Here is a 22,257-nt window from a genome sequence, read left to right as displayed (position 1 = left end):
AACCGGGACAGAATCTGGCGCCCAGACCGGGACTAGAACCCGGTGTGCCAGCGCTGCAAGGCGGAGGATTAGCCTAGTGAGCCGCGGCGCCAGCCCACCTAGTGGTTTTAAGATTAAATTTTTTGGGACTGGTGCTCTCTCTCTCTGCTTCTCTGTAACTCTGCCTTTTAAATAAATAAATAAATCTCAAAAAAAAAAAAAAAAAAGAGAGAGAGAGAGAGAGAGAGATATTTAAAAAAAAAAAGACTGAATTTTTTCAGGAAAGAAAAAGGAAGAGGTTAGGATAAGACAAATGTTTTTCTGACATATTAATCTATACCTATACAGTAACTTTTTAAGCTTTGTTTTTTGGATTTATAAAATAAGGTGGTGCGTCATGTTTAGATTATGTTTTTAAGATTCACCTAGGGGCTGGCACCGTGGTACAGCAGGTTAAGCTGCCGCCTTTCACTCTAGCATTTCATATGAACATCAGTTCCAGATCTGGCTGCTCCATTTTGGATACAGCACCCTGCTAATGTGCCTGAGAGGGCAGCAGAAAATTGCCCAAGTACTTGGGTCCCTGCCACCCATGTGGGAGACCTGGATGGAGTTCCAGATTCTTGGCTTTGGCCTGGACCAGCCCCAACTATTGTTGCCACATGGGAAGTGAACTGTCTCTCTTCCCTTTTCTTTCTCTAATTCTGCATTTGAAGTAAGCAAGTAATTAAAAAAAATTCATCTATATTATTTCCAGATTGCTGTAATTCATTAATTTTTATTATGCTACAAATGTACATTGTGTAAAAAAATTACAATTTACTTATCTCCTTTCCTGTTGACTTGGGATGATTTCAGTTTTTATATATATTATGGCAATTCTCATTACTAACTTTCTGAAAAACTTCTGCTGTTGCCCCTCAGACAAGAGGTTTGCTAGGATATCCAGGACAGAACTCTCAGATTATTAGGGTTACTCTGTAAAATTATTTTCTTTTATTCATATATTTTGGATACAAGTATAATACAAATTAATATTTAATTATTTTTCATGTAAATATATTCTCCCAGTCTATAGGCAGTTTTCATATTTTTATTATGTTCTTGTCTGGTGTACCTAAGTTCTATTTTCTATAATCTATTTATCTCTTTATGGTTATCTTTTGAGATCTTGTTTTTGAAATCATCTGACAAGATTATAAATTTATTCTCTTCTTACACTATTTAAGTTTAAATTTTGCTTTTCAAATCTATGTATTTAGTCAACTGGGGGTTAATCTAATTGCCATTTCATGGAATGTCAACTTTTGAGGTAGAATTTATTTACTAGTGTTGTTTCTCTACTGATGCACAATGTCACACAGCAAGCTTCCATACACACACACACACACACACACACATATATATGGGTTATTTCTCTAATTTACTAAGTTATAAATTAGCTTAAAATATCACAGACTGAAATTAAGTCCCAGGCAAATTCTGGGTCTCCCTTGTGGGTGTAGGCACCCAAGGACTTGGGCCATCTTCTGCTTTCCCAGGCCACAGCAGAAAGCTGAGAGGTGCAGTTGGAACACAAACTGGTACCCACATGGGATGCAGGTGCCGCAAGCAGAGGCTTAGCCCACTATGCCACAGTGCTGGCCTCTTGACCTTATCTTTTTAAAAAACAGATGAATCTATTCTTCAGATTCTTAGCTCAGAAATTACTTGTTCGGGGCTGGCGCTGTGGCACAGAGGGTTAATGGCCTGGCCTGAAGTGTCGGCATGCCATATGGGCTCTGGTTCTAGTCACAGCTGCTCCTCTATAAATCCAGCTCTCTGCTATGGCCTGGGAAAGCAGTGGAAAATGGCCCAAGTCCTTGGGCCCCTGCAAGTGTGTGGGAGACCTGAAAGAAGCTCCTGGCTTCTTGCTTTGGATCAGGGCAGCTGCAGCCCTTGAGGCCATCTGGGGAGTGAACCAGTGGATGGAAGACCTCTTCCTCTCTCTGACTCTCCCTTCCAAATTAATAAATTAAGAAAAAAAAAAAAAACTTCATAATAGCAATTTAATTGTAAGATCCATGAACCTAGTATTTTCTTACTTCTACATCTTTCTGCAATAGACATAATATAATAATCTTGTAACAAATACTTATCTAATAAATAAATGAACAAATATCTACTACATAACAAGTACTATAATCAGCTCCAGTTGTAAAAGTTACAACACTGCTGTTGTCTCTGAGAATTTGTCATGTCCATTCCTTCAACTTGGGAGCAGAAGTTATATCTTTTTCTTCAAAAGCTCTTTAAATCCTAGCATACCATACTACAGAAAAATGTTTAATATTGCTGACCATAAGCTAGAAATTGCTGAAACAAAGCACATTTTTAAGGTGCCACTTCCTAAAGTGAATGACGGAAATATTTGAAGCTACAGTGAAGGTACTATGGTGAACTCACTCTCCTTGTAGGTGTTTTAAAACCTTAGTAATTGGCTGGCGCCATGACTCACTAGGCTAATCCTCCGCCTGTGGCACCGGCACCCCGGGTTCTAGTCCCAGTCGGGGCACCGGATTCTGTCCTGGTTGCTCCTCTTCCTGTCGGCTCTCTGCTGTGGCCTGGGAAGGCAGTGGAGGATGGCCCAAGTGTTTGGGCCCTACACCCACATGGGAGACCAGGAGGAAGTGTCTGGCTCCTGGCTTCGGATCGGCCCAGCATGCTGGCCATAGTGGTCATTTTGGGGGTGAACCAAGAGAAGGAAGACCTTTCTCTCTGTCTCTCTCTCTCACTGTCTATAACTCTCTTTCACTGTCTAACTCTGCCTGGTAAAAAAAAAAAAAAGAAAAAAAACCTTAGTAATATGGACTGTCAAAAAACAATATAAAACCATTTAAAAAGATACTAAGACTCAAATGTACATAAGAATTTAATACATGATAAACAGATCATTTCAAATAAGTAGGGAAAGGATATATTCATCAATGAATATTGGTAGGATAACCATCTGAATAGTTAAGAAGAAAACTAAAATCTTTAAGTCATATCTATTATGAATCTTGATGTGAATGGAAGGGGAGAGGGAGTGGGAAAGGGGAGGGTAGTGGGTGGGAGGGACGGTATGTGGGGGAAGCCATTGTAATCCATAAATCGTACTTTGGAAATTTATATTCATTAAATAAAAGTTAAAAAAAAAAGTGAATTTCAAGTAATTTAAAGAGCTAAATGTAAATAAGCAAGATGTAGTGGCAGGTTTTATAGAGCACTTAGGCTTCTGCTTAGAATACCCTAATCTGAAACTGGATGTTCCCTTCTCCATTTCAGCTTCTTGCTAATACCCCCAGAAGGCAGCCGGTGATGAACCTCTCAAGCACTTGGGTTCCTGCACTCGCATGCGAGATGCAGACTGAGTCCCTGGCTCCTGCCTTTGGCCTGGTCCAGTTGTGGCTGTGGCAGGCATTTGGGGAGTGAACCAGCAAATGGGAGATCTCTATCTTCTATCTTTTAAATACAAAGAAGTAAAAAAAAAAAAAAAAAATACAGTTCATCAAATGAAATTAAATAGTGACATACTTTTGCCATGGATTAAGGTGAATAAAGTAACTCTCTGTGCTGGTGACATGATCTCAAAGTTACATTAAGAGAAAAGGTGAATTCCAACAACAAAGTAGTCTATTACCACTTAAATAAAACACCAGTTTTGCATGTGCACATATTTGCAAATACATATTAAAAGTATGAGAGGAAACAATTTACTATCAAGTCTTATCCATGAAGTGAAGAATCACACAGAGGAATAGCATTCATATGTAAAGAGACTTGACTTTTTAAAAATAAAACAAATTTATTTTTATTTATTTTGAAATCAGAGTTACAGAAAAAGAGAGAGGGGGAGAGAGAGAGAGAGATTTTCTTCGATCTGCTGGTTCACTCTCCAGGTGCATCAGCAGGAAGCTGGATTAGAAGTCTGGAGGCCGGGATTGGAAACGGCACCCAGGTGGGATGTTGGTGCTGTAGGCAGCACCCAAGTGGGATGTCAATGTTGCAGGCAGTGGCTTTACCTGCTAAGCCACAACGCCAGGCCCCGAGACGTTCACTTTTGGAACAAAAAATACAAGTTTCACTGAGTTACTTACAATAAGCATGTATTACATTTGAAATTTGAAAAAATCCTAGATATTCTCTATAAAAAGAGAAAAATGAATATTTTTATGTTGGTGCATGCATAGAAAGGGGCGTGGCAAAAAACTTCTCTAAGCAAGATTCACAAAGGCAGAAGACAAATGGTATGAGTGAGAATGAGCATGCTATATTGAGTAAAACAAAAATCATTTATGAATGCTCTATACATTAATTTAAAAATATACGGGATAGAAGCTTGGTCCCATGGTTAAGACACTCCTTGGGACATCCACATTCCATACTGAAATTTCTGGGTTCCAGTCTTAGCTCTGCTCCTGATATTAGCTTCTTGTTAGTACAAACCCTGTGAGGCAGCAGGTGATGGTGCAAGTACTTAAGCCACCCATGTGAGAGACCAAGATTGAAATCTAGGTTTTCTAGCTTTGGTTTGTCCCAGCCTGGTCTCTTGCAGCCATTCGGTGAGTGAATCATCAGAAAGAAAATCTCTGTGTATCTCTCTGCCTTTCTTTTTTTTTTTTTTTGACAGGCAAAGTTAGTGAGAGAAAGAGACAGAGAGAAAGGTCTTCCTTTTTGCCGTTGGTTCACACTCCAATGGCCGCCATGGCCGGCGCACCGCGCTGATCTGATGGCAGGAGCCAGGTATTTATTATCCTGGTCTCCCATGGGGTGTAGGGCCCAAGCACTTGAGCCATCCTCCACTGCACTCCCTGGCCACAGCAGAGAGCTGGCCTGGAAGAGGGGCAACCGGGACAGAATCCAGCGCTCCGACAGGGACTAGAACCTGGTGTGCCGGCGCCGCTAGGTGGAGGATTAGCCTAGTGAGCCGTGGCGCCGGCCTCTCTGCCTTTCATATAAAATGGAAATTAAAAACTTTAAAATATATTAAACATTTTTTCTTTTATTGTCAGTGACAATGATATTATGTCCTCCAAACCATGGGAAAACCTATGGCATGAGAACTTTTTTTTAAAAAAATATTTATTTGAAAGACAGAATGATGAGAAAGAATGAGAGAGAGCGAGCAAAATCTTAATAATTGCAGTGGTTGGGGCCAGGCCAGGCTGAAGCCATGAGGCAGGAACTCTAGCTCAGTTTCCCACATGGGTAACAGGGGCCTAGTACTTGGGCCTCTGCTGCTTTTCCAGGTGCATTAGCAGGGAGCTGGACTGGAAGCCGAACATCCAGAACTTGAAACAGTGCTCCCATAAAAGATCCTGGTGTTGCATGTGGTGGCTTAACCCTCTGCAATGCAAGGTTGGTTCTAACATGAGCATTTTCGTCCTATATTTTCTTCTAAGATTTTATAGTTTTAGACCTCACATTTATTTAGGTATTTATTCCATTTTGAGTTAAATTTTGGACACATTGTAAGATAAAGGTCTAACTTTGTACTTTTCCATGTACTTTTCAGAAAACAATTCCTGTTTTCTGAAGAGCATTTGTAGAAAAAACTCTCTTTTATCACTGAATGGTTTTGGCGTCTTTCTCAAGAATCACTTGATGATATGACATATGCAAGGGCTTATTTCTGGGTTCTCTATTTTCCTATTGGTCTAGATATATGTTCTTATATAGGTACCATACTATTTATTAGCAGAGCTTAGCAGCAAAAACAGACAGAATATTTCATAAATATTAAAAGTTTTAAACACCAAAAGAACAGCATTAACAGCATAAAATTGGAACCCATAGAATAAAATATTTGCAAATTATATATCTAATAAATAATACCCAGTATACAAAATTCTAAAACTCAGTAACAAAAAAACCAAACAAACAAATTAAAAAACTGGCCAAGAAGTTGAATAATCATTCTTGTAAAGATTACCAAAAGGCCAATAAACACATGGAGGCCCGTGCCACGGCTCACTAGGTTAATCCTCCGCCTAGCGGCGCCGGCACACCGGGTTCTAGTCCCGGTCGGGGCGCCGGATTCTGTCCTGGTTGCCCCTCTTCCAGGCCAGCCCTCTGCTGTGGCCAGGGAGTGCAGTGGAGGATGGCCCAGGTGCTTGGGCCCTGCACCCCATGGGAGACCAGGAAAAGCACCTGGCTCCTGGCTCTTGCCATCGGATCGGCGCGGTGCGCCGGCCGCAGTGCGCCGGCCGCAGCGGCCATTGGAGGGTGAACCAATGGCAAAGGAAGACCTTTCTCTCTGTCTCTCTCTCTCACTGTCCACTCTGCCTGTCAAAAAAAAAAAAAACACATGGAAAGTTACTCAACATCATTAATAAGGAAATGAAAATCAAAACTACATATCCATTAGGATGGTTGCTTATCAAAAAGCAAACAAATCAAAAAGAAAATTATAAGTATTGATCAGAATGTAAAGCAAATGGAGTCCCTGTGCACTGCTGACAAGGATGTAAAACAGCACAGTGCAGAGGAAAACAATAAGGTGGTTTCTCAAAGCGTTAAAAATAGAATCAGAATATGATTCAGCAATTCTACTTCTGAGTACCTGCCTAAAAAGACTGAAAGCAGGGTAGCGAAGAGATAGTGGTACTCTATTTTCAAAAGAGCATGACTTAGAATAGTAAAAAGTTAAAGCAACCAAAGTATCCATTGATGAAAGAATAGAGAAGCAAAATGAGGTAAACACAGAACTAATGAAGTACAATATTACTCAGAATAAAAAGAAAAAGAAATTCTGACATGCCAAATCCTGAATGAACCTTGAAGGTTTTCTATTCAGTGAAATAAGCCAGTCATCATACTGTATGATTCCACTTCCATAAGGTACATAGAGTGGTCAAATCACAAAGACAGAAAGTAGATCGATAATGGTGAGAGGCTGACTGGCTAGGACAATGAGAGTTACTGTTTGATGGGTAAAGTTTTGGTTTAGCAAGATGAAAAGAAAAGAAATATAGAAATAGTGACGACAACATAACATTATGTATTTAACAACACTGAATTTTATACTTCAAACATGGTTATGATGGTAAGTTTGATTTATTTTTTATAATAAAAACACTGGGGAGAAACATTAAATATATCTTCAGGAAAATAAAGAATATATTTGGATACACAACAAAAGGATTAGGTTTCTTTGTGTTTCTGTGATTCTTGATTTCTGCTGTATATTTTTTAGAAAAAAGTAAAATTATGAAAAGGAAACTATCAACAAAGTAAGCTGAAAATTCCAGAAGACTTAAAAATGTATCTGATGACAGAAAAAGAAGAGCACAGAGAAGATAAGATAAATAGTGTGATAGTAAAAATAATTCTACTTACACAACTCTATTGGATAAAACACATAATTTCTCTGGACCTTAATCATCTACAAAGTGAGGGGTTTGGGCTAGACTATTACATCTCCTTTGCTTAATTATTTATAACTTGACGTAGCCATAAGTAAGAATTTTTAAAAAGAACAGGCCTTACAGAGAACAAAACAGAAGTCTGTAAGATTAACTGACTAATTTCGCTATGTAGATATGTTACTATACAAAGCTAATTTCTTCTACTCAAGTAGTACTTTAAACAAGAAATTACCTTTTATTATTCTCTTGTTCTTCTTCCTCGGGTAATGACTTCTGCTTTTTCCTGGCCTGTTCATTCAAGAACCAGCTTTTCCTTTTCAAACCCTTCTTATGTTCTGGGTTCAGGTTTACACTCTGAACAACAGCTTCAATTACATCTGTAACTGTATCAGGATTGAGGTGCAGTGCTGCTGCCTCTTCACCTTCATTCAATTCTGGGTTGACAAACTGGGCAGCCTGGAATGCCTGCATTGATACTACGGCCTGGAGAGGACATTTCCGAGGTCGACCTGGTCTGCGTTTTACGAAGTTATTTCCTGTCCTGGCCTGCCTTTGAAGTTTTTTGGCTTTTAAAATTTTATTGACGTGGTCTAAGTTTTTCTTAGTGGCCAAAATTTTGTCATAATTGCACATTTTCCGAGCTTGGCGCTGCATAGCTTCCATTACACTTCTTTTGATATGATGAGGGGAACAGCTGCTTGTCAATTTTTCAGAAAGGAGTGAGATGCTATTACTGCAAGGGTCAATGGGGACTGCAGGCACTAGAAGGCTGTCTGGTTTTCCTAGCGTCCGCTCCTTGCTGTGGCTACGTCCTGGACTGGAGGAAGGAGCTGCAGAGGCAGTTGCAATCACAGCATCAATGTTTTTCTCCATGGGCTCTTGGTCTTCATTTTGTACCATCCGCTGCAGCAGGCTATCCACAGAGTCATCTCCAGAAGCAACCAATCTTGGGCTTCGAGAGGGAACTCCATTTACTAAAAAAGACAACAACAACACACAGATCAAAGACAAGAAATACTGTTCTATTTTCCATAGGAAGATTAAATGTCATAATGCCATATGCATTTGTCTTTCATAGGTAAGTTGCTAGTTTATTTTCTTCAATAAAGTATATGAAAATAAGCAAAATAAAATCAAAGCGGGCCTATATTCCCAATAATATATGGATTAAAAACAGCAACCTTCTCTAGTAGTTAAGGAACAACCAGAAAAAGTGCTTAATTATTAAAAAAGAAGTTCCAGTCAAGGGAATTGATAGTTACATGCTGAATAAAGATCTAACCTTTAATTATGGATAACATGAGAGATCATCAAAAAGTTCATGGAAAATGCTTATTATGAAAAAACTATTCATGGTTGTCAAATTTTTCTTTTAGAAAGTTTTATAATTAGAATAGACAAACACTCATATAAACTGTTAAGAAGACTATAGAAAGCATTTTCAAGAAGTTTGTTGAAAATAGAATTAAAAATGGAAATAAAGGGGGAAGAATTTGAAATCCATGCATAATTTTTCCCTAAGACATATTTCTGCAAACTTTCAAAGACATTTCAAATGTTGAGTAAAGATTAGAAACTAAGTGGTCTTAGATAAACCTTATTAAGCTGATGGTACAATGATTTTGTAAACTTGTTTATTCAGAGACCACTCAGTGACTTTATATGACTACATAGTTAGTACAAGAAATAGTTAACCTTCTGTGGAACTGAATTTGGGTGTGAACCAGGGGATGGAAACTCTCTCTCTCTATTCCTCCATCTTTGTAATTCTGCCTTTCAAATGAATAATCTTGAAAGTCAGCTAAAAATTAAAATATATATGGGAGGGGCGGGAAAAACGATGCAGTGAGCTAAGCCTCGGCCTGCGGTGCTGGCATCCCAAATGGGTGCAAGTTCTAGTCTTGGCTCCTCCTCTTCAGATCCAGCTCTCTGCTATGGCCTGGGAAAGCAGTAGAAGATGGTCCAAGTACTTGGGCCCTTGAACCCGCATGAGAGACCCAGAAGAACCTCCTGGCTTTGGACTGGCCCGGCTTCAGCAGTTGAGGCCATTTGGGGAGTGAACCAGCAGATGAAAGACATTTCTCTATTTCCCTCTATTTGTCTATAACTCTACCTCTCAATAAATAAATAATACCTTTAAAATATATATAGGGGTGTCTACAAGGGTACTTCAAAAGGTTCACGGAGGGGCTGGTGCTGTAGTGTAGTGGGTAAAGCCACTGCCTGCAGTGCTGCCATCTGATATGGGCGCAGGTTCGAGACCTGGCTGCTCCACTTCCGATCCAGCTCTCTGCTATGGCCTGGGAAGGCAATAGAAGATGGCCCATATGGGTGCAGGGGCCCAAGCACTGGGCCATCCTCCACTGCCCTCCCAGGCCACAGCAGAGAGCTAGACTGGAAGAGGAGCAACTGGGACTAGAACCTGGCGCCCATATGGGATGGCAGCAACACAGGCAGAGGATTAACCAAGTGAGCCATGGCGCCAGCCCAATAATTAAATCTTAAAAAAAAAAAAAAAGTTCATAGAGAATGGAGTTATTTTTGCTGCAAAAAGTTTGAATTTTTTTCCCCTTCAATTTTTCCCATCTGTCTTTAATGCATTTTTATCATTATCTCAATTCCTATTATCTAAAAATTGCTTTGAAATCAAGAACGTTGTTATCTCAAATGTGTCATATTTCTTTTTTTTTTTTTTTTTTTTTTTTTTTGACAGGCAGAGTGGACAGTGAGAGAGAGAGACAGAGAGAAAGGTCTTCCTTTGCCGTTGGTTCACCCTCCAATGGCCGCCGCGGCTGGCGCGCTGCGGCCGGCACACCGCGCTGATCCGATGGCAGGAGCCAGGAGCCAGGTGCTTTTCCTGGTTTCCCATGGGGTGCAGGGCCCAAGCACCTGGGCCATCCTCCACTGCACTCCCTGGCCACAGCAGAGGGCTGGCCTGGAAGAGGGGCAACCGGGACAGAATCCGGCGCCCCGACCGGGACTAGAACCCGGTGTGCCGGCGCCGCTAGGCGGAGGATTAGCCTAGTGAGCCGCGGCGCCGGCTTCAAATGTGTCATATTTCTACTTATACAGTTTTCTCATTTAATTTCATATAATACATCATTTGATTTTCCAACATTAAAAAGACTTTGCATTTGCAAAATAAACCCACTTGGTTACAGTATGTTACCCACTTTTACATACCGTAATTAATTGAGAAACTATATTGGCCTAGTTTTCTTGAAACACTTTTGCCTGGTTTCAGAATCAAAGATATACCACGTAATAAAACGAGCTGGGAAGTGCTTATGTTCTCTGAAAGAGTATGTAAAGAGGATTACGTTTTCCTTATGTTCGGAAGACTTTTGACTAAAGAAATGTTTTTTTGAAGATTTATTTTTATTTCTTTGAAAGGCAGTTACATAGAGCCTGGGAAGAAGGAAGGAGGGAGAGAGAAAGGGATCTTTCATCTGTTGGTTTGCTCTCCAAATGGTCAAGATTGTGTCTGGCTGAAGCCAGGAGCAAAGAGCTTCTTCTAGGTTCCCTCATGGGTGCAGGGGCCCAAGGATTTGGGCCACCTTCCAATGCTTTCCCAGGTGCATTAGCAGGGAGCTGGATTCAATGTGGAGCAGCCAGGAATCAAGCCAGTGTCCATATGAGATGCTGGTTTTGCAGGTGGTAGCCTAATGCACTACACCAACATCGGCCCCAATTAAAGAAATTTTATTTGGGCTTTGAAATTTTTTTTTTTTTTTGACAGGCAGAGTGGACAGTGAGAGAGACAGAGAGAAAGGTCTTCCTTTTTCCCGTTGGTTCACCCTCCAATGGCTGCTGCGGCCGGCATGCTGCGGCTGGCGCACTGCGCTGATCCGAAGCCAGGAACCAGGTGCTTCTCCTGGTCTCCCATGGGGTGCAGGGCCCAAGGACCTGGGCCATCCTCCACTGCACTCCTGGGCCACAGCAGAGAGCTGGATGGGAAGAGAAGCAACTGGGACAGAATCCGGCGCCCCGACCGGGACTAGAACACGTTGTGCTGGCGCCGCAGGCAGAGGATTAGCCTATTGAGCCGTGGTGCCGGCCTGGGCTTTGAATTTTTATTGTAGAAAGGATTTTAACCTCAAGCTCCATTTCTTTAATAGACCACAGGGATACTTATTTATTTTGAGTCCTTTTATGTCTTTTAAAGAATATATCACTTTATGTAACTTATGAAAATTATTGGCATAAAATATTGATAATATTCCTCTATTATTTTTTCAAAGAACCACTGTTAGTTTTAATTGAATTTCTTGCTTTTTTATTTTATTTATTTTTTTGACAGGTAGAGTTAGACAGTGAGAGAGAGACAGAGAGAAAGGTCTTCCTTCCGTTGGTTCACCCCCCAATTGGCCGCTATGGCCGGCGCGCTGCACCTATCCGAAGCTAGGAGCCAGGTGCTTCTCCTGGTCTCCCATGCGGGTGCAGTGCCCAAGCACTTGGGCCATCCTCCACTGCCTTCCCGGGCCACAGCAGAGAGCTGGACTGGAAGAGGAGCAACCGGGACAGAATCTGGAGCCCCGACCAGGCCTAGAACCCGGGGTGCTGGCACTGCAGGCAGAGGATTAGCCAACTGAGCTGCTGCACAGGCCTTTGCTTTTTTATTTCTGCCTTCACCATTTTCCACATTTTTAAATAAAGATTTATTTATTTGAAAGTCAGATGGCCGGTGCCGCGGCTCACTAGGCTAATCCTCCACCTAGCGGCGCCGGCACACCGGGTTCTAGTCCCGGTCGGGGCGCCGGATTCTGTCCCGGTTGCCCCTCTTCCAGGCCAGCTCTCTGCTGTGGCCAGGGAGTGCAGTGGAGGATGGCTCAAGTGCTTGGACCCTGCACCCCATGGGAGACCAGGAAAAGCACCTGGCTCCTGCCATCGGATCAGCGCGGTGCGCCAGCTGCGGCGGCCATTGGAGGGTGAACCAGCAGCAAAGGACTTTCTCTCTGTCTCTCTCTCTCACTGACAACTCTGTCAAAAAAAAAAAAAAAAAAAAAAGTCAGAGTGATGAATGGTAGGGAGGAAAAGAGACAGAGAGAGAGAAACAGACAGAGACAAGGAGAGTAGGCATCCATGATTCAGATCCCAAATGGCCACAACGGCCAGGGCTGGTCCAGGTCAAAGGAAGAGCCAGGAGCTCCCTCCAGGCCTCCCATATAAGGAGGGGCCCACATACTTGGGCTATATGCCACTCCTTCCCAGGCACAATAGCAGGGAGCTGGATCAGCCACAGTGCAATTAGGACTTGAACCATGCTCTAAGATGTGTTGCTGGCATTGTAGATGGCAACTTAGCCCACTGCACAACAAAACTGGCCTGTATTATCTTCATTCTAACATTGGTTGAATTTGTTCTTTTTTCTAGCATCCTAAGGGTAAGAGCTTGGATCACTGATTTGGACATTAAAAAAAACAATAATGTAAGCTATATGGGGCTGATGTGGCATAGCTCGTAAACCTGCCACCTGTGACACTAGCATCACATGTGGGTGCCAGTTTGTATCCTGGCTGCTCCACTTCTGATCCAGCTCCCTGCTAATGACGTGGTAAAAGCAGCAAAAAATGGCCCAAGTGTTTGGGCCCTTGCCACCATGGGAGTCCCAGATGAAGTTCCTGGCTTTGCCCTGGCCCAGTCCTGGGTGCTGCAGTGAACTGGGGAGTAAACCAGTGAATGAAAAGTCTGTCTCTCTTTCGCTCTTCTGTTAACACTGACTTTTAAATAGATAATTTTTTAAAAAAAATAAAGGTAGCTATAAATATAGTCTCAGCTGTAACTCCACAAATTTTGCATATTTTTTAAATTACTCATTTCAAAATGTTTTTTCTTCTATTTTTTAAAGTGAAAAGAGAGTTTTTGAGAATTACTCTTTGACAAGTGTATTGTTTAACTTTCACAACTTGACAAATTTCAAGATATCCTGTGTTACTGGATTCTAATTTAACTCTGCTAGGGTCAGAAAATATATTCCATATGAGTTCCATCTTTAAAAATTTTTTTGAAAAGATTTCTTTTTTTTTTTAACAGACAGAATTAGATAGTGAGAGAGACAGACAGACAGAAAGGTCTTCCTTCCATTGGTTCACCACCCAAATGGCCACTACTGCCGGCGCACAGGACAGAATCTGGCCTAATTAGCCTAATGAGCTGTGCCGCAATAGGCTAATCCTCCGCCTGCGGCACCAGTATCCCGGATTCTAGTCCCGGTTGGGGCGCCGGATTCTGTCCCAGCTGCTCCTCTTCCCGTCCAGCTCTCTGCCGTGGCACAGGAAGGCAGTGGAGGATGGCCCAGGTGCTTGGGCCCTGCATCTGCATGGGAGACCAGGAGGAAGCACCTGGCTCCTGGCTTCCGATCGGCGCGGTGCGCCGGCTGCAGAGGCCATTGGAGGGTGAACCAACGAACAAATGGAAGACCTTTTCTCTGTCTCTCTCTCTCACTGTCCACTCTGCCTGTTAAAAAAAAAAAAAAAAGTCACAATTACACACAAATACACATACACATACACATACACATACACACAAAGAGAGAGAGAGAGAGGGAGGGAGAGAATGTTCCATCTACTGGTTCACTCCCCAGATGGCCACAACTGCCAGAGCTGGACTAGGCTGAATCCAGGAGCCAGGGGCTTGATCCAGATGTCCCACGTGGGTGACAGGGGGCCAAAACACCACAACACTGGCCCCCTCTGTTAAAATTTATGAAGGGCCGGCGCCGCGGCTCACTAGGCTAATCCTCCGCCTAGCGGCGCCGGCACACCGGGTTCTAGTCCCGGTCGGGGCGCCGGATTCTGTCCCGGTTGCCCCTCTTCCAGGCCAGCCCTCTGCTGTGGCCAGGGAGTGCAGTGGAGGATGGCCCAGGTGCTTGGGCCCTGCACCCCATGGGAGACCAGGAAAAGCACCTGGCTCCTGGCTCCTGCCATCGGATCAGCGCGGTGCGCCAGCCGCAGCGCGCCGGCCGCGGCGGCCATTGGAGGGTGAACCAACGGCAAAGGAAGACCTTTCTCTCTGTCTCTCTCTCTCACTGTCCACTCTGCCTGTCAAAAAAAAAAAAAAAATTTATGAAGATATTTATCATCCAGAATATGAAGGTATTTTGATATAACTAATTCTACATGCACTTCAAAAGAATGAGAAAATGTGTTTTATATTTTCCCATTTGTTAGTAACTTCTAAACAAAGAACTTCCTTTAGCACTTCTGTGGCTTTAAGTCTGTTGGGAACAAATTCTTGTTTTATTTTTCTATTGTTATTTTTGAAGGATATTTTCACTGGTTAAAGAACTGTATTTTTTTATTCCTAAAGATTTACTTATTTATTTGAAAGAGTTACACGGAGAGAGAAGGAGAAGCAGAGAGAGGTCTTCCATCAGCTGGTTCACTCCCCAGTTGGCAGCAACGGCCAGAGCAGAGCTGATCTGAAGCCAGGAACTTCTTCCGGGTCTCCCACATGGGTGCAGGGGCCCAAGGACTTGGGCTATCTTCTACTGCTTTACAGGCCATAGCAGAGAGCTGGATCAGAAGTGGAGCAGGTGGGACTCGAACTGGCACCCATATAGGATGCCGGCACTGCAGGTGGTGGCTTTACCTGCTGTGCCATAGCACTGGTCCCAAGAATTGTATTTTGAGAGACAGGTATTTGGTATAGCAATTAAGTTACTACTTAGAATGTGTGCATCCCATGTTGAAGTGTCTGGGTTCAAGTCTTAGCTCTTCTCCTGATTCCAGCTGCCTGATAACATGCACTCTGGGAGACAGCAGATGATGGCTCAAGTACTCAGGTAACTGACATTCACTTGGGAGAGATGGACCGAGTCCCTGGCTGCTAGCTTCAGCCTGGCGCAGCACTGTCTGTTGTCTGCATCTGGGGAGTAAACATGCAGATGGGAAATCTCCCTCTATTTGTATGTCTGTTTGTCTCTGTTTCTCTCCTGCATTTCAAATAAATATAATAAATAAATAAAATTTAAGAAATTTCTATTGACAACTGATTTTTTTCCCCAGCACTTGAAAGACATAGTACCATTCTGTTCTGCCCTATAAAATTCCTGACAATGTATCTGTTGTAAGTTGTTGCTATGTTTTTCTATGTTATAGTTATTTGTTTTATTTCTACAGGTTAATCTTAAGATATTCTCTTTACCACTAGTTTTCAGAAATTTGACGATATGCCTTGATGTGTGTTTGTGTGTTGTATGTGTATTTAGCCCACATAAGATCTGCAGAGTTTCATGGACCTGTAGGTTACAGCTTTTATAAAGTGTGAAAAAAAATAGGTATTTATTCCGGTGTTTTCTATTCTCAACTCCCTCTTTTTGAGACTTCAATCCCACGAATAATAACCTTCTTGATACTGTACCACAGACCATTGAAATTTCACTCATTTTTTTGGTGAGTTTTTTTTTCCTCCTCTGTATTTCATTTTGGATAGCTTTTATTAGCATTTCTTCAAATTTAGTAATGTCTTCTTTGTAGTAGTTGCAGCAGCTGTGCCGCAGCTGTTCAGTGAAATTTCCATTTCAGATCCTGTATTTTTCAATGAGAAAAGTTACAGCTGAGGGACTGGTGTTGTATCGCAATGTGCTGAGCCACTGCCTGTGATGCTGGCATCACACTTGAGTGCTGGTTTGAGTCCCTGCTCCACTTGTGATCCAGCTCCCAGCTAATGCTGATGGTTTCAGTCCACGCTACTGTGCTTCAGTGTTTGCTTCCTGCTAATGTGCACTCTGGGAAGGAAGCAGATGACCGTTCAAGCACTTGTATCCCTGACACCCACTTGAGAGATTCAGACTGAAGGACAGGCTCCTTGCTTTGGGCAGAACTGTTGCAGCCATCTGGAGCGTGAACCAGTCGATGGAAGATTTCTGTCTCTCAAACAAAATGAAAAATAATAATAATAATAATAAAGTCACCGAAGGTCCAAGTGTTTAGCCTTACAGCTAAGATGCTTGCATCCCAAATTAGAGTACCTGAATTCAACACTCAGCTAAGCCTCCTGAATCCAGGATCTTGCCAATGGAGATACTGGGAGGAAGTGATGAAAGCTCAAGTAATTGGGTCCCTGCCACCTACATGGGAGACCTGCATTGACTTCCTGGCTCTTGGCCTCAGCCTGGCCCAGTCCCAGACATTTGTGGGCAATGAATCAGCAGGTGGGAGTTTGCTTTCTCTCTGCCTCAAAAAAAGGGTGAAAAACAAACAAAAACATATGTAAAAAGTTAAATAGAATAATTTAAACTACTTGTGGAACAGTTAAACCTTATTTTCAGTTCTAGTAGTGTTGCTCCAATGTAGCCTTCATTCCAGGTATATCTTTGCCCTGCTGAGGCAGATTTTTTTTTTTTTTTGACAGGCAGAGTGGACAGTGAGAGAGAGAGACGGAGAGAAAGGTCTTCCTTTTTGCCATTGGTTCACCATCCAATGGCCGCCGTGGCTGGCGCGCGGCGGCTGGCGCACCGCGCTGATCCGATGGCAGGAGTCAGGTGCTTATCCTGGTCTCCCATGGGGTGCAGGGCCCAAGCACTTGGGCCATCCTCCGCTGCACTCCCGGGCCACAGCAGAGAGCTGGCCTGGAAGAGGGGCAACTGGGACAGTATCCGGCTCCCAGACCGGGACTAGAACCCGGTGTGCCGGCGCCGCAAGGCGGAGGATTAGCTTAGTGAGCTGCGGCGCCGGCGGTTTTCTATTTACTTCCTTCAAAGTTCACTCACGCCACAGGAAATTCTTTCCAGTATTTGTAGGTTTTAACCACCAACACATTTGTTCTGAACATCTAATTTATAACATTATTGGAAAAAAGAGATCTAATTTGACTGTCACCTAAATTTTAAAATCTTCCTCTCTCTTTCAAGTGGCTTAACTCTTCTTATTTTATACCTTAGATTTTTTTTTTCTTATCTTCCCAGTCATTTGACACTTTGTGTTCAAATCTTTCTTATCTGGTTGTGACATTTAATGTCCACTAGTCTTTCTTATTCTGTGGTTTCCCTATTTTTATGCTTCTATGACTCATACTATTTGATTTTTTTCCTATTTAAATCTCATTCACTGACATCTTTTCTTCCATTTCCTTCTCAAGTGCTAATGTTTCTTAGGTTTCTTTCCCTCTTCTGACTTTATACATTCACCATGAGCAATGTTATTCATGCCAAACTGAAGTTTACAAAACTTTACGTGTGTGTGCATATATACAAACATACAAACACAAGGCTGGAGCTGGGCAGATCCAAAGCCAAGAGCCTGGAGCTTCTTCAAGGTCTCCCATGTGGGAGCAGGAGCCCAAGCACGTGGGCCATGCTCCACTGCTTTTCCAGGTGCATTAGCAGGGAGCTAGATTGGCAGTGGAGCAGTCAGGGCTCCTACCGCAGGTGGAGGCGGCTTAACCTACTAAGCCACAGCGCAGGCCCCAATCCTTTAAAAACGTAAAAACCAGGGGCCGTCATGGTGGCATAGTGAGTAAAGCCGCCGGCTGCAGTGCCAGCATCCCATATAGGTGCCGGTTTGAGTCCCAGATATTCCACTTCTGATTCTGCTCTCTGCTATGGCCTGGGAAAGCAGCAGAAGATGGTCCAAGTCCTTGGGCCTCTGTACCCACATGGGAGGCCGGGAAGAAGCTCCTGGCTCCTGGCTTCAGATCAGTGCAGCTCAGCTATTGCAGCTATATGAGTGAACCAGTGGATGGAAGACTTCTCTCTGCCTTTCAAATAAATAAATAAATAAATATTTTAAAAAACTGTAAAAATCAGGGTGGATGTTTAGCTGATGACTAAGATGCCCATATCCCCTAATGGAATAGCTGGGTTTGACTTCTGGCTCTAACTCATAGCTACAGTGTTCTGCTAATGCAGGCCTTGACAGGCCGTGGTAATGGTTCAAGTAACTGGATTGCTGCCACCATATGGCAGACCTAGACTGTGCTCCTCGCTCTGACCCAGGCCCAGTCCCAGCTGTTGCGGACATTTGGGGAATGAAGCAGCCCTTGGGAATGTTCTCTCTCTCAAATTAAAAATTTTATTTAAATCAAAATAAAAAGTAAAAACTATTCTTAGCTTGCACTTTGGACTGTATACTTAGTTTCTTCTCCTGGGTCTACGCTGACACCACTAAAACTGCCACTGATTATTAAAAAGTTTAAAAGTCTCCCTAGGGACCAGTGTTACGGCATAGTAGGTAAAACTGCCTTCTGCAAGCCAGCATCCATATGGGTGCTGGCAAAAGATCTGGCTGCTCTGCTTCTGATCCAGCTCCCTGCTAATGCACCTGGGAAAGCAGCGGAAGTGGCCCAAGTCCTTCGCTATACCCACGTGGATGATCAAGAAGAAGCTCCTGGCTCTTGACTTTTGATTGGTCCAGCTCCGGCTGTTATGGATATCTGGGGAGTGAACCAGTGGAAGGAGGATCTCTTTCCCTCTCTAACTCTTCCTCTCTCTGTAACTCTGACTTTCAAATAAATAAATATTTAAGAAAAAAAGTCTCCTTAAGTCATCTAAAAACAAAGGAACATGAGAGATCACTGATGTTTGCATACCACTAAACCTTTGGTATGATGGTACTAATAAAGAGCTTCTAATTGAAGGTAATCAATAAAGAAATCTAACTACTACTGCAATGTGGGGAGCAATCCGGACTAGACTAAGTTACTCGAATTAAGACTTATTCTATGCATCTGCTCTCCCACAATATGGCGCTGGGAGAGAAGTAAACAGCTTCCGCACAGCTGCCTCCAGTTCAACTAATAAACTGTAGGACTTGCTCCTGATTGGAGGAGAGCAGCGTACTCGGCGTGTGGGCAGCCGAGTTAGGATTGGCGGAGGAGGACTATAAAGGAGGAGAGAGACGGCATGCACTGGGAACATCTATGGGGAACATCTAGCTGAGGGAACACCTGTGCAGCCCCCGAGAAGAGCCGGCCGACGGTGTGCCGCTCCCCTGCGGAAGTGGGGAATGCGGCCAGGGGGAACTGCCCTTCCACGGAGGTGGAAGGGATAGTAGCCAACCCGGGAAGAACCAGCAGCAAACCCGGGGAGGGCCGAGCAGACGAAAGAACAGCGCAGGGTCCTGTGTCGTTCCTCCACGAAGAGGGGGAGCGACATAATGGTGCCGTGACTCGGATATGAAGCCTAGGCAGGGCTTAGTGTCGTTCCTCCACGAAGAGGGGGAGCGACACTACAATGATACAATTTGACAGTGAAATCTTGTAATGATGAAAGAAATATTCTATGAGCCATGTGAGGTCTCCTATTCAAAGACACAGAGTTGGAACCTTAAGAGAAGACATGTCAGTTCTTGGCTTGTTTCCCTAACTTCTCATTTGTGTTTAAGGCTCCATATATCACCACCAACTTTTCCAACCTTACATTAAAAAACTCTATTTTAACATTGGCTTTTTCATTTTGTTTCTTAAACTCACTATTCTCCCCTTTTATATATATTACTTTTACTCCCAATATCCCCTAATAACATCAATAAAGATTATCCCAATTCTTTAAGCCTACCTAAGAGCATCATTGTCTTTTTAGGCTTTTTTTTGGGAGGTGGGGTTGGGGGAGAAACACATACTGTCAGTAAAGAGAAAATTAAGAGCACATCCTAAAAATCTTCATACAAATTATACCAATGTTGGCCGGCGCTGCGGCTCACTAGGCTAATCCTCCGCCTAGCAGCGCCGGCACACCGGGTTCTAGTCCCGGTTGGGGTGCCGGATTCTGTCCCGGTTGCCCCTCTTCCAGGCCAGCCCTCTGCTGTGGCCAGGGAGTGCAGTGGAGGATGGCCCAGGTGCTTGGGCCCTGCACCCCATGGGAGACCAGGAAAAGCACCTGGCTCCTGGCTCCTGCCATCGGATCAGCGCGGTGCGCCGGCCGCAGCGCGCCAGCCGCGGCGGCCATTGGAGGGTGAACCAACGGCAAAAGGAAGACCTTTCTCTCTGTCTCTCTCTCTCACTGTCCACTCTGCCTGTCAAAAAAAAAAAAAAAAAAAAAAAAAAAAAAAAAAAAAAACAAATTATACCAATGTTACATTGTATTAACTGGTTACATATACTTTAAAATACACAAACATTACAAGTTGAGGGACTGGGATTGAGCACCGTGAGCTAGCTAAGTTGTCACCTCTGTCACCAGCATCCCATATCAGAGTGACAGTTTGAGAGCCACTGCTCTGCTTCCAATCCAGTTCTCTACAAATGTGCCTGGGAAAAGCAGCAGAGGATGGCCCAAATAACATGTGCAGATGGAGTTCTGAGCTACCGGCTTTAGACTGGGGAGTAAACAAAAAGATGGAAAAATCTCTCTCTCTCTTTCCCCCTCTCCCTTCCCTCTGCCTTTTAAATAAGTAAATGAATCTTTAAAAAAGGTTTGTGGATGCTACTTTGGAAATCATTACTTCACTAAACAATTTCATATGTAATCAATCTTTATTAAATCTAATCTATACTCTCCTATTATAAAACATACTCTTTTGCTTTATATTGTTTCTTTTTTATTCTTGTTTATTTGAAAGGCAGAGTTACAGACAGGAAGAGGGAGTGGGAGAGAGAGATTGATCTTCCATCCATTGGTTCACTCCCTAAATGACCACAATGGCTAGCCTGAAGCGAGGAGCTTCATCTGGGTCTCCCATATGCGTACAGGAGCCCAAGTACTTGGGCCATCTTCCACTTTTCCAGGTGCATTAGCAGGGAGCTGGATCAGAAGTAAAGCAGCGGGGCCGGCTCTGTGGTGCAGCGGGTTAAAGCCCTGGCCTGAAGTGCTGGCATCCCATATGAGTGTCGATTCTAGTTCTGGCTGCTCCTCTTCAGATCCAGCTCTCTGCTATGGCCTGGGAAAGCAGTGGAAGATGGCCCAAGTCCTTGGGCCCATGCACCCGTGTGAGAGACCTAGAAGAAGCTCCTGGCTCCTGACTTTGGACTGGCTCAGCTATGTCCATTGCAGCCATCTGGGGAGTGAACCAGCAGATGGAAGACCTCTCTCTCTGCCTCTACCTCTCTCTGTAACTCTGTCTTTCAAATAAAAAACAGATAAATAAATCTTAAAAAAAAAGTACTTGAAGTGGCACCCATATGGGATGCTGGTGTTAAAGGTGGTGGCATTTCTGGTTACACCACAATGTCAGTCCCTCATATTGTTTCAATGTACATTGTTAGTGATTCTCACATACCAAGACCACTTTTGTGTTTTTTTTTTTTTTATAACAGTATTATGTCATTCACAAGTAATAGATGGGAAACTGTCTTGAAAGTCTGAGAAAACAAAACAGCACTAGCCTGTTGAAGAAGTACTCTCAGATGAAGACCTCTTTCGGGCAGGGCTACAGTTTGTGCTTTCTGATGATCGCTGGGAGGGTTTATCTGAAGTTGACTGGGAACCTGGAAAGAAAGACAGAAATCACAGGGAATTTTAAGTCTAAAAATATCAAACCACTCTGTTTAGAGCTGTAAAAATATTTAGTTGCTGCCACTGCCAGTCCCTGTATTAATATATACAACTTACAAGCTGAGAGGCCAGTGTTGTGACCTAACAGGTTAAGCCATAGCCTGTGATGTCGGCATCCCATATTGGTGCCGGTTCATCTCTTGACTGTTTCACTTCCAGTCCAGCTCCCTGCTAATGGTCTGGGAAATGCAGTGGAAGATGGCCCAAGTTATTGGGCTCCTATTACCCACATAGGTGACCTGGATGAAGCTCCTGGCTTTGGCCTGACCATTGTAGCCATCTGGGGTGTAAAACCAGAAGATGGAAGATATTTCTCTCTCTCTGTAACTTTGATATTCAAATAAAATAATCTTTGAAAAAAGTAACTGGCAAGCTGACAGTGAGAGGAAAATAAACAGAACAAATGTCATTAGATGTTGGTGACAGAATTTCACAGGTCTTATACATTATACACAACTT

General features: G+C 43.2%; 1 protein-coding gene across 31 annotated transcripts in view; it reads right to left on the bottom strand.

Moving 5' to 3' along the window:
- Positions 1 to 22,257, bottom strand: part of ASH1L (ASH1 like histone lysine methyltransferase) — a 215,791-nt gene that overhangs the window by 88,486 nt on the left and 105,048 nt on the right. For 28 of the 31 annotated variants that reach the window (XM_070077555.2, XM_070077550.1, XM_070077542.1 and 25 more), the window contains 2 exons: positions 21,630 to 21,731; positions 7,600 to 8,341 (listed from right to left, as the gene is read on the bottom strand). In XM_070077555.2, the coding sequence (XP_069933656.1) occupies positions 7,600 to 8,341; positions 21,630 to 21,731 (844 nt within the window). Of the gene's footprint in view, positions 1 to 3,785; positions 4,058 to 7,599; positions 8,342 to 21,629; positions 21,732 to 22,257 lie in introns of those variants that run through there. The other 3 variants (XM_089299837.1, XM_089299836.1, XM_089299835.1) reach the window with 2 other exon arrangements.

This window comes from Oryctolagus cuniculus, chromosome 7, assembly GCF_051225735.1.
Source record: "Oryctolagus cuniculus isolate XC-2025 breed Fujian yellow rabbit chromosome 7, ASM5122573v1, whole genome shotgun sequence".
NCBI classification, from domain to species: domain Eukaryota; kingdom Metazoa; phylum Chordata; class Mammalia; order Lagomorpha; family Leporidae; genus Oryctolagus; species Oryctolagus cuniculus.
Note: the sequence above shows the minus strand (reverse complement) of the source record. Positions and strands in the feature narration are given on the sequence as shown.